The sequence below is a fragment of the Chelonus insularis genome, unplaced genomic scaffold, assembly GCF_013357705.1.
Source record: "Chelonus insularis isolate UGA/USDA-ARS -01 unplaced genomic scaffold, ASM1335770v1 contig_94_pilon, whole genome shotgun sequence".
NCBI classification, from domain to species: Eukaryota; Metazoa; Arthropoda; class Insecta; order Hymenoptera; family Braconidae; genus Chelonus; species Chelonus insularis.
The window spans coordinates 1,838,709-1,855,771 of record NW_023276783.1 but is presented as its reverse complement, the minus strand read 5'-3'; the positions used below and the strand labels follow the sequence as shown (position 1 = coordinate 1,855,771).

The following is a 17,063-nucleotide window of genomic DNA, read 5'->3' as shown; positions in this document are numbered from 1 at the left end:
TATTTTAAGTTTATAAAATATCATCAATATGTATAATTTTCAATGATTAGAAAATACGATGGACCCAAATAAAATAAAATGAGTGTACAATTTTCTGTAATTTTTTTTATTTATCAATATAACGTAAGAGATTAATCATTGACGAATAAATTCAATTCATTTATCATAAATCAGCATTTTATATAAAACAGTAAGAAATTTATGCTTTTAAAGCGTATTAAAGAATTTTATGGAGTAAAACTTGACAAAATATACTGACTGTTTCAGGTAAAGAAATTTAAAAAAAATATATATATTTTCCTTAGTAACCGGCCTCTAGAAATAAGTAAAACCTGAATCATTGAAATCTCAAATTTGTACAGGTAAATGTATAGTATCGTTGTATTGGTGAAGCTCTAATGTACTTTCATATACAAGAGTGGGGCTGCTGCAGGTGCGGCTCTGGCCAAGAGACTATGTCTCAACGCCATACGATGATGGTATGAGCTCACCTAAAACTTATTTGTATTCCTACGCTACATATAAGTCCGTATTTCCGTTTAGACAAATTCAAGTGTTGTTTTATTCAATTAAATAATTTTGTGATTTAAAAAAAATTTTCAACATCAAATTCTTCTTATGTTCTTCCCTTAGAGTATATCAGTAATATAATGTACGATTTTTTGGTCATAATTGCAGTATTCTTAAAATAAAGTTTTTAATATTAATCACATCACGTTCCTTAAAGTACATCCGGTCGAAGTCGCGCTATGGCTTGACCTGATTTGCATTTAAAGGACACTTTGAGCAAGTGCCAAAAGTGTTAATGTGATCCTAAACATGAGTGATGGATTTAAACTAGTTCAAATACATAGGTATTTTTTACATTAAATATTATTAATATTTTTATTATTGTTTTAACGTAAAACTACCTGTTACACGCTTTAATTTTACCTGTAACTATGGAAGATTTTGTCAAGTTAAAGTTATAAAAAATTAATCGAAATAAAATTAACAAATACTAACAAAATTTATTTGAGACAATAGACGAGACTGTTAATAATTTGATTTTTTGATCTTTCAGGAAAAAGATGAATATTTTGTGGTTTTTATTTGGTCTTTTTATAATAACTAACTCTGAAGATACCGATTGTAAGGATCGAAACTGGCATTCCCTGGAAAATCCTCATACAGCAACTCTGGAGTGTGGTCCAGAATTCCAAAATCGATGTTTGTGTTCAAGAGTTTGCTACGAAGGAATTCATCAATATGTTGTTAACTGTACCAATAGTGGATTCATAGATACGATACCGTTAGAAAATCTTCCTAACAAAACTGAAATTCTCATATTCACTGGAAACACTCTGACTAAGTTACCAGAGAATATTTTTGGTACTACGGATCGTGTACCAAACTTGCGTGTGATTGATATGTCAAATAACAAGATAAGAGAGATTAGTGGCAAATCATTTCATCATGTCAGAAATGTGCAACGATTAAATTTGGATTTCAATGAAATATCAGTAACCAATCAAAGTAATCATCCTAGAGTGTTCTCCAATTTTTTATCACTACTGGAATTACATTTGACTGATGCATTTGAGGATCATCCTCCAAGAAGAGATCTTGCTGAAACTCTTCATAATATATTTGTGAATAGGTAATATTTTACAAAGTTTATTTATTTGTTTTTACAAGAATGTGTTCACTTATTTCATCTTTTTGTTTTAGTCATCTTGATCAATTGATAAAACTTCATTTGGAGCAGAATGAAATCTCAGAATTTCGAGATCCCAATGTTTTTTGCAATCTTCCAAATCTCTTGGATCTTCATTTAGGAGATAATGAATTAAGTGCCTTGCATTTTAATTTATCCTGTCTTCATAAATTAAGATTCTTAGATCTCCAACGAAATAATTTTACTAGAGTTCTAGAACGTGATATGAAAACTTTAGATACTTTTGCAAAACATAATCAAACAGTGACTATTGACTTATCAAATAACAAATTTGAATGCTCATGGAGACTCAATCCATTCATTAAATGGATGAAGAAAACCAAAGTTGTAGTTCGGAATAAAAATTTCCTTTATTGCTATGATCGTAAGTATATTGTTAAATTTATTAGCTGTCTGTAGTAATATTATTTTATCTGTTATATTTATTTTTAGATGGACATGAAAAACCGTTGCAAGAAATATCAAATTATTTGCCAAAAATACACGGGTCAACAGTTGCTATTGTTTTACTTTCTATAATTCTTGTCATTTTGATCGGTGCTTTAATTTATGTTCAACGTCAAGATTTGAAGAAAAAAATTGCACCAGTTATTGCTTCAGTTAATAAACGTGTACGATACACATCGATAGCAACGATGGATGGAAAAGAGAATGATGTGTAATGATAATTTTTACAAATGTTCTGATTTCATTCCATAATTTTAACAATATCACCCTTAGTTTAATACGATTAGTGATTTTTAATTCGAAACTGACTGTTTTTTTAACCGATAGTATTAATAATAGTTATATTTAATTAATTTAAAAAAAAATAATTAATCAAATAAATAAAGTGCTTTCATATATGGTGCCTAAATATTTAATACGTATATAATGTAAGAACAAATTTTTATAGTTTTTATATTAACTGTTGTGGAGATAAAATAAAATACTTCACATTCATGTGAAATAATTTCAAATCGAAGAATGGTTATTATTGATTCACGAAATCTAAATTATAAAAAAAAATGATCACCTTTAGCTAAAGTTATCAGTGTAAATGAGAAAGAAACCAACGTGCTGGAAGAAACAGAATTATCTTTAAATAATACATTGATTAGATAACAGTTTAATGCCTCAAAAGGTGTATCTTATATCATAATTGAACTTTTTATTTTAAGTAAATCTATACTTTACGCACATAAAGAAAAAGTATTTTAAGATTTCTACGTAGAGAGTTAGTGTCAAGTTTTATTACTTTAATTGTTTTGAAATGGCAACTACTGAACGACTTCATCTTGATGAAATAATCAGCTCTGTTCCTGAATTAGGTCCTTCTGTATCCAATGCTAAGTACATGTGGATTATTTTTATTTCATTGATGATTGTTCAGGTAATAAGCATGAATCAAGTAATAGATGAAGATTAGAATTTTATGTTGGCATATTGTTTACATCACATGTGGTATAGATAACAGTTCCAAGTGTAATATCAATGTATGGAATTATTTTGGGATATTTGGCTACTAATTCTTCAAAAAATTTTGATGTTTGGAACGAAGAGATCATTCTCACTCCTATTTTATTTACAGCATTCTATCATTTAGCAGGTAAGATGCTCCAAAAGATGTATCATATAGTATTTTATTTAAAAAAAAATTAATTTTATGCATTTAGATCCATGGACAAGAATAATAGTGAATTTAGCATCTGCACCACGGATAATAGGATTGATTGGAGTTGGTCTGTTGTCTGTTGGTGTTTTAGCATCAGGATACCTTGCTACTGGAGGTGTAGGAGCTTACTTAGCAAGTTCAAGTGCTGGTGCAGTGATGGGTATCGGTGGTAGTTTAATATTGATACAAACAGACGTTGTTTTACGAAAAAATTTTCGTTCACATTTACAAAAAGTGTTGATTTGTAAAGAAATTTCTACCTGTTTAGGATATATATTAGCACCAATATTTATTTTTTTCATTTTATCTTCGAACTTTAGTCTTCATGTCGCATCATTATTAATGGCATCCATTTTTATTCCCACTGCACTGGGAATTTTATTTTATCATTATCCAACAGTCAAACCATCAACGAGTTCTTACATGTTATTGATAGCTGATGAAGATAATAATGTTCATGAAGAAAATAGCACGAGAAATTTAATCCGACATGAAGAACCATATTCCGGAAATACTCCAGACTACCTTTTTGGTGAAGGATCAGAAACTTTTAGTTATATGCAGGTGAATATTTGAGGAATAATTACATTCTTTCATTTCTCAATGTTAAAAAATAATTATAATTTGAAATTAAAATTTTTGTTTTGTTTATATCTACTTTCTGAGGGACTTGAAGATGATCAAGAGCTTTTCAATGTTACTACTCAACATATATCCAATCTAAAATTTGAGTGGAAACAAATACTTCGAGTAATGAAATCCGGAAAATTCTGGATTGGAGTTATTACTTGGATCGGCTGTAAAGTCAATTCTCTTTTAATATGGATTTTATTACCATCTATTGTGATCAGGAGTAGTGATCTTTCATTTGAACTTATTCGAGGAGTTGTTGCAACTATAATGGTAGCAATTGGAACTTTTATACCCAATATGATAGCTATCTGGAAACCAAATTCTGCAAGAACGAGGAGTTTATGTTTTGGAGCAGCATCATGGCTTGGATGTCTTGTTCTGTTCGGTTTGCATACCTAAAAAACTATTCCAGAGAAATCATTAAATTTTTTTATATATTTATTTATCATTGATAATTTATTCTATAGGATTATCAACATTACCATTGGGCGATGCCAAATTTCTTGTTGTTGGATTTCTTGGTGGCATTAGTATTGGAGGAATGTCAGTTTTTCTCGAATCAATTATACTTGATATCTTGGATAATTCAATAGCCAAGAAAGCTCACATGGTATTTTCGACAATTGTTGGATTAAGTATCCTTGGTTTTATTTTTATTTCAAGTATGTTGAGCAATATGTTAATTAAATTTTATAATAATACTACTACTAATAAATATGATTTTTTTTTTACAGATTCAACCATTTGTTTACACTTGACTGCAATTACTGAACTTATAGCAGGGTGTTACTGGTTGATATTTCCTATTGTAGAGATTATTCGAGCAAGATAATAACTTGATTATTTATAAATTATGTATTATATATTTTTATACATTAAATGTTAAACTAAATAATGCAATAATAAATTTATATTCAAAAGATTTAATCTCCAGCAGCTAAAAGATACCTGCAGTGTCATCTCGCGCTTTTTTCCAGAGTTGTGATGCAATTTTTATGAGCTTGCCATACATACGGTGCAACTGCATTTGTATGCACTGTGCATCTGTATTCCTTGCTTCAGGTCACTTGGCGCCACTTCTGTATAATTTTTATCCTCTCAACATCGGTCCTCTCAGTTCTCTCTGCTCCGATTTACTCCCTCTGATCAAGGCTATCAGTGACATCTATCCTTAATTACTCAAAGGTGGTATATTTTTAAGTTTTATAATGCAGGTGGAAACGACACGCATGGAAAACAAATGTTTTATATCCTTCTCATGGGTACAAGCCTTACTTCTGTCTTCATGTACATAAGAAAAATTATTGCAATGGGCGATGGTATTTCGATGTGAAAAAATATTACCACAGTTTTGTGTTCTCTTTTTCAAATATCTTGTATGTTGAGTGTAAGGTTATGTCGTATAATAATGACGAAGCCTCGGGAACGTTTTAGGAGTCATGAAGGAGATCATAACTAAAAACTATCAATGGTAAGTTAATTTTGGAGCTTCTATCATTGATCATAATAGTCACATCCTCTCATCAGAATATAACAGGTGTGTCATTTCCCTTTAGTGTAAGTTTGAGATTAATATATACATATAAATATACTCTACTCATATTATACATATGTGTATGTGTGTACACACATATTTATGTCCATTTTTGGTCCTGAAACAATTTCTATCTAATGAGTTCAAAGAAATACAGTGTAAATTTAAAGAAAATTGAGTAATTTCAGTCATTTTTATTAATATTTGATAGATTTTTTTAATTTCAAACCATCTCATAAATGCTAAACAGTCAAACAATTTTTCGTATCAACGCCTACGGGTCGTGAGCGTCATGAACTCATGACCGTCATAATCGAGTATAACTAATGCAGGTGCATACGTGGGAGTACAGAGAATATCCGTAACTTATATTTACTTATGTATTAAGTAAATTTATTCACCTGTTCTTTTTTGAAATTCTTTCCATGAATTTCTTTAGGCTGAAACTTATTCGAGGGGATCTTTAAAGATAGAACTGTATCGTTTTGTTTTATTAGACATTCCTAGAACATCCGCGCCACGAGCTTTAATGATGACCAAGTTATTTTCAAGTTTTCCTTTATTTTTTCTTGTTTAATATTTATAAAAAGTATCATTACAGTTATATGTATTACTGCATAAACATTTGTCCCATAAAAAATGGATAATATTTCTTGTAAGTATTGTTTAACCTACAAAAAATGTATACTCCGAATTCTTAAAAGTGTAAAACAATATATTTCATAAAACGATCACGATAAATATTTATTCCGAAACTTAAGTATTAGCAAATCAATAATAATATTGACAGGTATCATCAATTGTTAAGTAATCATTTTTTTAAAAAAAGCATCCTGAAATATATAAAATAATATGTTTTTATTATTTTCTAAATAAAATTTTTAATAAAGAGAAATATAAATATTAAACTTTTATAAAATTAGAGTTTATAATTATATTTGAAAGTTAATTAATATTCAATATTTGATTTTTTTATTATTTTTTTTTACTACAAACATGATACATTTTATTCATATGGTTTCTTATTTTTAGGTAGTGGCGAGAGACAAAAAAAAGAATGAAAGAGCTTCGATAGGTTGTTTGAAAAATGGAGTTGACAACTTTCAACAATCGTAAGTGAAAATTTGTTTATTAAAAAAGATATATGAAATGTTTAATTATATACTATATATACAAATAATTGTATCATAAATAGCTCAGTTAAAAGCAGTTTAGGTCAAAAGGTGACTAAACCGATATCTCCAAGTTAAATAGTTTGTTAATATAAAGCTAACGATAAAGATATGGTATCGCTTTTTTCTGTTTACAAATGAATGAAAACTCGTTTTACTTGTTGTAAGTAATTAATTATTAATTATGATCCTTAGTAAGTGATTATACAATCATTGAACATAGTCTATGATTGGCATTAAATAGTAATCACTCCATGAATTAAAAAAATGAATCACGAATGTTTTTTCTTTTCATTATTTTTATGCTGTTATGATTTTTTCATCTCCATTAAATCACTATTTTGCAGTTTCAGTACATTCTAAACCAATGAAAATGAGCTTCTCGTGTTCTTCGCTGCAACGCTCTAGCGATAGTCTAGAGAGTCCTGACCATGCGAAAATAAGAATTGACAGACCATACAGCAGTCTTACGAAGAAAAGGTATTTTCTTTTGTATTAATTAATAATATTCAAGAAATATACTCTATACGCTTTTTGATATTTATACTAAACGATAAATTAATTACATTATAGGAAAGATCCCAATCAAGAAACTTGTCAACGAACTTGGATCAATCGTGATGACTGCAAGGATGATTTCTGGGCAGCTATTCGATCTAATTATGATTATATTATGGATACAAATCTCATCGATAGTTGCAAGGTAATGTACGATGGCGTATTCATTTAATTACAATTTGAAATCATTATTTAACTTCTTTAAACATATTAGGAAGCTAATGGAGAGCTCATTTGGGATGAAGGTGATGTTTCTACATTGTCATGGGGTTTGAAAGAAGTTAGTTGTCAATTTTCTGAACTGTATACATGGCTTGGTGTTCTACAAGAACTAGTTTATTCCAAAGAAGAAAATCTTCTAGACAAAAGTCTTCGTGCTGTAAGTAAAATTAACAATAAATTTTGCAAACTCTACAAATTAGGGTAAAGTCTTCTTATCCTTGACTTCATATTATTTGATGCATAATATGGAAAATATAGCTCAAATTATCGTATTAAAGAGTATTATCCCAAAAAAAGACTTAAACCAAGTGTCGATGTTTGTGTTTATTCTTATCTTCATGTATTTCAATACCTTCTCAATGTTGTTTTTTTTTCTCTTTAAATATTTTTTGAGTTTGTCTTACTTTCATTTTCATAAGATTACTGCAATAATATGTAAATTAATTTGCAAAGTTATTTAGATGTAGATAAATATATATTTTATCTTTAGTATATTACCATTGATATTTCTATTCATACATACCTAAAGTTCCAAGAATTTTATACGTTTATTACTGATAAATTTAACGACAAATTTATGGTAAAATTGAATACGAATTGATTTGTCATGATAAATTTAATGAACGAAATTTATCGTTAAAATATACTGTACATTCCGATGCACTCACTTTCATATCGATCGTAAATATTTTTTTGTGTGTTATCAAAGTATTCTTATCTTTTATAAACTGACTGATGTAGGGAATTTGAATATTTCTTTTATCATACAAGTTTTACTTGTAAGATTGGGAAATCTATGATATTGAAATTTTATATTTCTTTGGATTTCAGGCTCATATGGAGGATTTAAAACGAAAGGCTTATAGACGACGATTATTTAATGACCAAGCTGCCAAATTAGTGGCTCGCACTCCTTCATTAAAAGATGAAGTAGCTTGGCGAGTTGATCATTTAAATGCAAAATGGGAACTTGTAGAACAAATAATGGCACCAACACAACCAGCTTCTAACCAACAGGATGTCTCTGCTGGTATGATTTTTATTTTTTATATATTTATATTATACAAACTGTTATTAACGTTTGCAATTTTTTTTAGATTTTGAACATGAAGTCAAGTGTCTGAGAAAATGGTTACGAGAAATGGAATCTCGTTTGCAACCGTTAAGCTTTCGGGTCAATTGGACGATACCAGAGTTGGAGGAAAAGGCAAAGGAGCACATGGTAAGTAATGAATATTATTATTTTTTCTGTGAAAGGAATAATAAATTTAAAGATACTGAGTGACTAATATTGGTAGTCGTATTCGATTACGTCGTGAATTGTAATTCGAATTAGATGAATCATGTGCCAATTGAATAGAATACTTTGATTGGATTCTTATTCCATTCTGGTTCAAATGTTAATTTTAGACTGATTACACTATTTGTATTATTTTACTTATCAATTCTTAATTTTTATTCAAAAAGGGTTTCTAATAATTAATAGCGTTTCTGTAGACAATAGTTTTTAATTTAACTCTAACATACATCATGCTAAACTAGACTAAAAGATAAAGTGAATGAATGAAAAAATATGTAAATATTATTTACGGTACGTAGGTTTCCATTATTTACTTACTAATTTATGACTATGACTGTCTTACATTGTGGAGCTCACTCGGAAGATAAATTTAGCTAGAAACTACGTTATTGTTGAGAAATTTAACCTTTTAACATTAGTTATAAAATAAAATATTTGTAGCTGTTTATGAATGATATACAATAATTATAAATGTCAGAGTAATTATGCTAATAAGCAAGTACAAATTTGATATAAAAAAATGAAGAAACCGTTTCTAAGTACTGATTACTCTTGGCTCCCTAGTATATAGTACATGTAACAAATAGTGGAGTATAAAGCCACAAAGATGATTTGAGGATTTGTAGTGCTAACATCTATGATTGTGTATGCCTTCACGTTTACTCATGTTCACTATTATTTATGATCATACACGTGAGTCCCAGTTAAAGATGAGTAGAAGATAGAAAGGTAGATTATAATCATATATTAATGCTAAAACTTGCTGCAGAATGAAGTATAAGTAGAAATATTTGTTAATCGTCTTGTGAATAGAGACAACAAAGAGTCACGTTATGTGTTTTAATTCTATGTTTGGATGGTAATAACATTAATTTCAATATGTATCTATCAGGTCTTAAATTATTCGGAATATGCTTGAGACATTCGTGTTCAATAGTAATCATTTTTGATTATATTTAAGTGTTTTAGGAGTTGGATTGGAAAAAAAATGAATCTGGTTAAGATAAGTAATTTAATGACAAGTTATTTCTACAAAAATTCAAATAGATGATTTAAACTGGTTGATAATTTGGTTTCTCCTTGAGAAGAAAGTTGATAGTACGATTATTTTAAAAAACAGAATAAATTCAGATAAACTTTCAGGTATTTCGCCAGGCAAATCTTAAAGCCTGTGGTTGATTTTAAAATAACTTTAGCAAGATTATTAATCCAATATCATTAACTAAATAACTCTTAAAAATAATTTTTAAGACTGAATATACTTTAGGATATATAAAACAACCGGATGATTAAATTTATCCTCATAAAAATTTAATGAATTATATTGAAATTATGATTCATTAATTAGTGTCAAGTTTGTAGTGAAAAAATCATAATTTCTAGGAATAAATTTCTAGTTAAGACATAAGCAAAAAAACTTTACAACATTAAACGATTGATTTACGTTGCTTTGTTTTAAAATAATAAACTTCCTATGTCAGAAGTGATTTTTTTTTTAAAGAAAACACAGTTAAAGGTATGAAAAGTCACGTTGGGTACCTACATCAGATAAATGATGGCAGGATGATGTATAGTTTCAAATGACAGAGTAGTTGATGTTGAAACAAAACTTTTTATTTTAAACTTATTACAGAGATTATTATACAGTATCTATATCGACAGCTTGAATAAATTCCTATTCATACATATCTTCTAATCCTATCGTCTTCTGATCATATATAGTTACATAAGATACATTGGTGGTGCGTTAGAGTGAAAGTTTTCTCTTCATTGCCTTCGTAATGCAACGGAGGCGAGTACGTTAAAGATTATCATGACTCATGATGAGGAACAATAGACTTCAAGTGGAATTTGTTTAAGGCGTTCATCAGTTTGACTCTCATGCATGAGAGAGCCAATTGAAACAATTCTCAATTTATTACCTAAATCATCCTGTTGCTTATATCACTAAGATAAGCGACAAATATAACCCTTTCTCTCTAAGTGAATTGATTCTTCACATTTACTCTCATATGCATATCATTAACAAAGAAACTTTATTCATTAATATTTATATATACTCAATAGCTCTAGGATAAAAATATGATATTTTATAATCAAATTGACATTTCTTTAGTTACATTCGATCTATAGAATGTATCAAATAATATTATTAATGGGTTGTACTAGACATTCAAGTGGTTGTCCTATTTTATGACAAACAAACGATAGGATTGGTAAATAGACAATGAGGTACTGAAGTAGCGAGAAAGAAAAGATTGTAACAGTTTTGCTATTTAGAAATCAACTTATTGTAAGCAAGAATCAAGGTTTTTTCAGCTGTGGTTGGTGTAGATAATAAAAAATGACTGATTATTTGCATATTCATCAACATTCACCATTTCTATGACCTAAATCTGTTATTTGTACGAAACCAATTGTTAGAAACATGATATAATATACGCAAAATTACTCGCAAATAAAAATGTGAGAAACTTACTGAACTATACTGCTGTAGTAGATAATGAGTATACTCATAAGAAGATTAGATGAATAAAGAAAGAAAGCTACTGATGAATCTTGACTGGACTCCATTGTATGATGACTTAATCATTTAGAACAGTTTTTACAATCTTTTTTGGTTCTCATTTTTTGTACAGTGAGAGTAGTATAATGAAATATTAAATAAAATCGAATGAAAGGTTATTATGTACATGTAGAAAATACTCGTGTTTTTACTTTTTTTCTAAATAGAAAGAGCAAAACTGGGTAATATAAATGTTGTATTCTTAGCTAGTGTATATGCCATCGTCTTTTCAATTAAAGTATCTATAACCATGCTATATATCTGGCATACATATAATGCTCGATTGAACAAAAAGTCACAAGAAATCCACGGGAGTTTACAAATTCAATACTGTTGAATTCTAAAACGTGCTCCAGCTGCTCTTGGGAGGCACGTGTGTGTTGTTCCTTTCTTTGAATTTGATTTATACATATATTGTTAGTTTTCCTATCGTTAACAAAGCAAAAATCTTTTCGCGCCTGTCAATAAATTTAATAAAATATCTTTGTTACAAATAAAAAAGCAAGATTCTTATTAACTATAATTTAATATAAAAAAAAACCTAGAGATATATATATGTTTTATGAATACAGATATATCATATTGCGATGAAAACTTGAATAATTTAATGAGCCATTGCAATGAATGGTAATTGAAAATTTATAGCCAATATTATTATGTCCTGTTCGGATAGATAAGAAAAAAAGAGAAGTTTGGAACCAGGCACGTGCAGGCACATGATTGTGGCCAATATCACCTGCGGCATATCTTTGCGTGCTTGAAGAGAACTCTGTTACTCACACAAATGCTCATAAATTTTTTTATTGTATTCGAGAGAAAAAAAATCTCAAAAGAGCATTATGCATGTGATTTTTTTTTGTGGTATACTTTCTTCTTAAAAAAAAAAAATTTTAAATCCGCCTCCGGCTGACAATACTCTTATACCTGAACGCGTGTTTGAGCTCTAATTTTGTGGGCTAGCCACTAGTTAAGCATATTTTTATATCATCATACTTTTACTTTTGTCCAATCATTGTTTTATTCGTATTGTTGTCTATTTTGATAAAGGATACGTTAGTGGAAATATCACGTGTTCAACAGCTGTCGTTAAATATTAGCAGATGTAGGATTTTTATCGACTCATGGGGTACTTTCATGTTGAAATTATTTTCATTTTCTTCATACATATAAATTGAAGACATTTCACATTGTCATAAAATGAAAAAAATAATCAATTCCTCAAAAAAAAATTATTTTGGAGTAAATATCTATTTACTCAGAAAAATAAAGTCCAACACAAAAGGACCACGTGTTTCTATTGGAAAATACCAATCTAAGAGGCTTGTTACTCAGTAATTGATGGTAAAAACCTTTTTCTCGACGATAAATTAAAGATTTAATCTGAAAACGGTTTTCACATTTTTTTTTTAGAATCTTTTGTTTAACTCAAAGACTTAGATGTCTTTAGGTCACTTTTTATTTTTTTCCGCACATTCCCCTAGGGGCTGGAACACTTATACATAGTCTGTGATCGCGGCCTAATTCTTTAGAAAGCCATGAGGGCCCAAAAACATGGACCGAAACCCTGGAGAGCGTCATACACTATCCGATTGTAAATGAGGAGATGGCGTTGAAAAATGAAGGAAACACGACACACAATGATCTCATGTGTGGAAGAAGGAAAGAAAGAAAGAAAAAACAACCAAAATGATACACAAAGGTAGTGGTGTGTGGTAGGAGAACCACTAGGCGCATATTCTCGAAGCTTGGAGCCGATGTTTGCCGAACCAAAGAGTTCGGTTATCTACGTTCACAGTTGTGAACTGCACCGCGACGCTAACAAACGCTAACTTAAACTTACAACTGGTCAGAGTTAGCCGTTTCGCGGCGGTTGATGTATCGCGTGATATTTTATTCATCGTTTAACGTCACTTTTGTTAATTTAAACAATGATTAATTATATTGATATCATCATTTAAAATGATATCAACCCTACAGTGTTCTCCAAGTGGTAATTACTGATGAATTAAACCAAGAAATAAATTGATTATGAAGTAATAAATGAGAGTGATTGTGAAATGCCGGTTAAAGTTTTGATGAAAAATATAAAAAGGGTTCAAATGTTGAATAGCTTGGTATTAAAATAGAGATGATTAAATTTAATTTTGCACATATGTGTTATATCCAATTACCATAAGTTCAAATGCATTCTCAGAAGTGGAAGAAGCTCTCATTTGAAGTATTTATTGAAAATAATAGTAGATGATTTGAATACACAGTTGTTGTAAAGGTATTGATTCACGTAAGACTTACAAAGTATAAAAGAGTAAAATGAGCTAGAGAATCCATAGTGGACTCAAAGTAGTCATTCCAAGAACAAGAACAACCAAGTGCCGGAGAACACTTAAAGACTTCGAATTCAAGCCAAGAGCTTTGAGAAAACTGCGTTGGCGGCTGGGCATCGACCTCCGATTTATAATTTACAAACCATTAAAGGAAATGCTGCAATTATGTATTAATTACTAAATTTCATTGATTCATCATCGCTCATATACTGGATTCCCAACTTATTATATCGTGTGTATCGATTATTTTTGATTACAGTGGATAAAATTCTGGTAAGTTTATATCATACATACCTGTATACATGTATATATATATATCTCGTGACTGTAACTAATTGTGAGTTGATTGTGATGTTATTTTCCTTTTTTTTAACATATTCCGAGGATTGTAGGAAGTCACCTGTTGATTGAATTCTATCGTAGAATTCTTTTATTTTTAATTGCGACTGAAACTTTTTTATTCTGAAACAAAAAAGGAATAATCTGGGTTTAGTTGAACAGTTGAATTTTTTTTTCAAAGTGATTTACAAATTTAGTATTTGAATAACGTGAATTTTGAGTGGTGTTAAGGTCAATTAAATGACAAAATGTCGTAATGAGGCTTCCCTCGTACTATCCTATTTATGTCAAATTATATGAGTGTCATCGGTGTCATGATGTTTATACGACAGGTCTTGGTATAAAAAATGGCCATTTCTTTGGTTAAGATGTGTAGAACGTTAGAGCACGTGGAGACGTGATACTTGGTCAACTAGACGACATTCGTGGTCATTGAAGTCGGTCGTTCGAGGTCGACTGAGTTCATGAGATACTCGAGTCATTATACGTTATAAAACGAGGGCTTCCCCTGAGAAAAACATCCTGATGGAACGTTACAAAGCCTTTTTCGGGATCACACTGTCTACCAAACAAACAAAATAAATCTACGATATGTAGCACTAATATTTGTTTTTTTCCCTTTGTTCTCCTTTGTTTTTCTTTCCACGCTTTCGTACGTTCAATTTTTCTACACATTTTTTTTCTTCACTTCCAAATAATATTTCTGAAATTAAATTCCTAATATTAAAAATTCTATTAGAAATCATGTCAATTATAAATCTATATTTTGGTATATAAAGTTAGTAGGTTAATAGTCAAATTTATTTTCATTTTATCATTGAAGTAAATTTTTTTTAATGTTTTAGGTAATTATTGAAATAACATATGCAATGATTATTTTTATTTCTCACTCTTTATTATTTTGTTTGAAATAACTAATCCGTAAGAGTTTTTAATAAATTCCTACGAAAATAGTCTCAATCCACTCGAGATCATTCTGTGATTAAATTTAAAAAATCGAATATTAGATGCTAGAGAATTAATCTTATATATAGCAAAGTAAGAACTCAGAATAGTCCAGTCAATATAGGAGGCTTGGCTCCATTTGTCTTGAAAATTTTTGTACAAAGGGCAATTTTTAATTTTCTAATGTCAAAATATCCGTAATGACCTGTAGAAAAAATGTGCCCAAAAACGAAAGTGCGCTGATTTTTTTTTATATGATTTTTTCGCATTTTAGTGGTCCCGTGTATCTAAGCGAGACAGCACTATAGGCGGCACCACGCGCTAGAGAAGGACATAACTATCGGAATGAAAAAATCGTATTTTCGATAAAAAAAATGGAGTTTTCTTGTTCAATATTATTTTATTAATTATTTGATGAACAAAAAAACCTACAAAATCATCAATTTCTTAAAGTTGGTAATTTTTTCATTTATTTATAAAAATTTGTTTTTTTATTTATGTATAAAAAATTTCTTCATTATAGTAAATAATATATTTATTTATTATATTCATTCATTATTTATTTACTTATTTTAGGCAAATATTCGACCCAAAAAATAAAAAAAAATATCAAATTAATATAATAAATAAATATATTATTTACTATAATGAAGAAATTTTTTATACATAAATAAAAAAACAAATTTTTATAAATAAATGAAAAAATTACCAACTTTAAGAAATTGATGATTTTGTAGGTTTTTTTGTTCATCAAATAATTAATAAAATAATATTGAACAAGAAAACTCCATTTTTTTTATCGAAAATACGATTTTTTCATTCCGATAGTTATGTCCTTCTCTAGCGCGTGGTGCCGCCTATAGTGCTGTCTCGCTTAGATACACGGGACCACTAAAATGCGAAAAAATCATATAAAAAAAAATCAGCGCACTTTCGTTTTTGGGCACATTTTTTCTACAGGTCATTACGGATATTTTGACATTAGAAAATTAAAAATTGCCCTTTGTACAAAAATTTTCAAGACAAATGGAGCCAAGCCTCCTATATTGACTGGACTAGAAAGCCGAGCTGAAGACAAAAATATCTTTCTTCGTGGTGGTAGTCTATGACGTATAACATCGTGTTTGAATGTCTGTCTTTCTTATGTACGATGTATACATACTTTAGGATACCACATGCCATTTCCGTTGTTCCACATGTAATGAACTAAATATTTCTGCCGATCCAGTCTGGCTAGATAGATTTAATCAAAATATGAATAAAGATTAATAAAATCAATCGACTGATAGACGATGCTTTGGTGCATACATCAGGCTTTTTAACCATAAGCTGATAAACCAGATCTAGAGCACGTGCCAAAAGATGTGCGTGACATTAATTTATAATGGGCATTCCATTCCAAATTGGTATCCATTTTACTTTTGTATTTTCAAATTTACCCACTTTTTTGTCCATTCAATATTCATCAAATGAAAGCAGTAATCCTTAAAAGTAACCACATTTTTCTTTTCATCATTTTGGAGTATGAATTAATGTGAAATTATTTTTAATCATCTGATTCATGTTGAATAAAATAGGTGAAACTCGAAGCCTGAAAACAATCACAAGTATAAATAATTTGTTAGCTTGGTGGCTGTTTGAGGTAATAAAAAGAGTTACTCGAGGGTAAATAGGAAGACGGGAAGAGCAAAAAATTAATGACATGCCAGGTATAACCACGAGCGCGTTAAGCGCGCAAGGAATATCAAGGAAGAAATGGGTGAGGAAGCCAATACAAGTAAATCGAGAGATGCAAGTAATATAAAGAGAGTTCTTGCGGTTTCAATCTATCGATATTATTATACTTATGATTATTATATACGTAGAGCAATAGAGTTGAGCTTTATATTATAAATATATAATAATCACCGTTCTGTTTTATTTTCTATATACTGCTGCTGAAGAATTGAATCACGAATTGATCGGCTGTTTTAGTTTATTTGCCATGCAATAAATGAGTTTGAGATGCACATAATTGCCATGAATGATGTGAAAAAATAATCTGGATTGTGGGGTACTTATATCCAGATCATTTTAAACCTGTAGAGCATGTATGTATG

At 29.5% G+C, this 17,063-nt stretch overlaps 2 protein-coding genes across 3 annotated transcripts in view; both read left to right on the top strand.

The window, feature by feature from the left end:
- The first annotated feature begins 249 nt into the window (after positions 1-249).
- LOC118072905 (uncharacterized) lies at positions 250-4,836 on the top strand. The gene is made up of 10 exons (XM_035093073.1): positions 250-854; positions 1,064-1,639; positions 1,711-2,081; positions 2,150-2,373; positions 2,931-3,089; positions 3,167-3,305; positions 3,373-3,935; positions 4,038-4,389; positions 4,472-4,666; positions 4,739-4,836. Exons 1-10 carry the CDS (start codon positions 820-822, stop codon positions 4,834-4,836), a joined length of 2,712 nt encoding a protein of 903 aa, XP_034948964.1. The 5' UTR covers positions 250-819.
- A 368-nt stretch (positions 4,837-5,204) lies between these two features.
- The window catches only part of klar (klarsicht), a 43,644-nt gene continuing 31,785 nt past the window's right edge, over positions 5,205-17,063 (top strand). The window contains exons 1-7 of one of the 2 annotated variants that reach the window (XM_035093287.1): positions 5,205-5,475; positions 6,571-6,650; positions 7,058-7,190; positions 7,284-7,413; positions 7,483-7,647; positions 8,322-8,520; positions 8,588-8,712. In XM_035093287.1, coding sequence (XP_034949178.1) covers positions 6,626-6,650; positions 7,058-7,190; positions 7,284-7,413; positions 7,483-7,647; positions 8,322-8,520; positions 8,588-8,712 — 777 coding nt within the window. In that variant the 5' untranslated portion in view covers positions 5,205-5,475; positions 6,571-6,625. Of the gene's footprint in view, positions 5,476-5,767; positions 6,194-6,570; positions 6,651-7,057; positions 7,191-7,283; positions 7,414-7,482; positions 7,648-8,321; positions 8,521-8,587; positions 8,713-17,063 lie in introns of those variants that run through there. The other variant, XM_035093288.1, reaches the window with a different exon arrangement.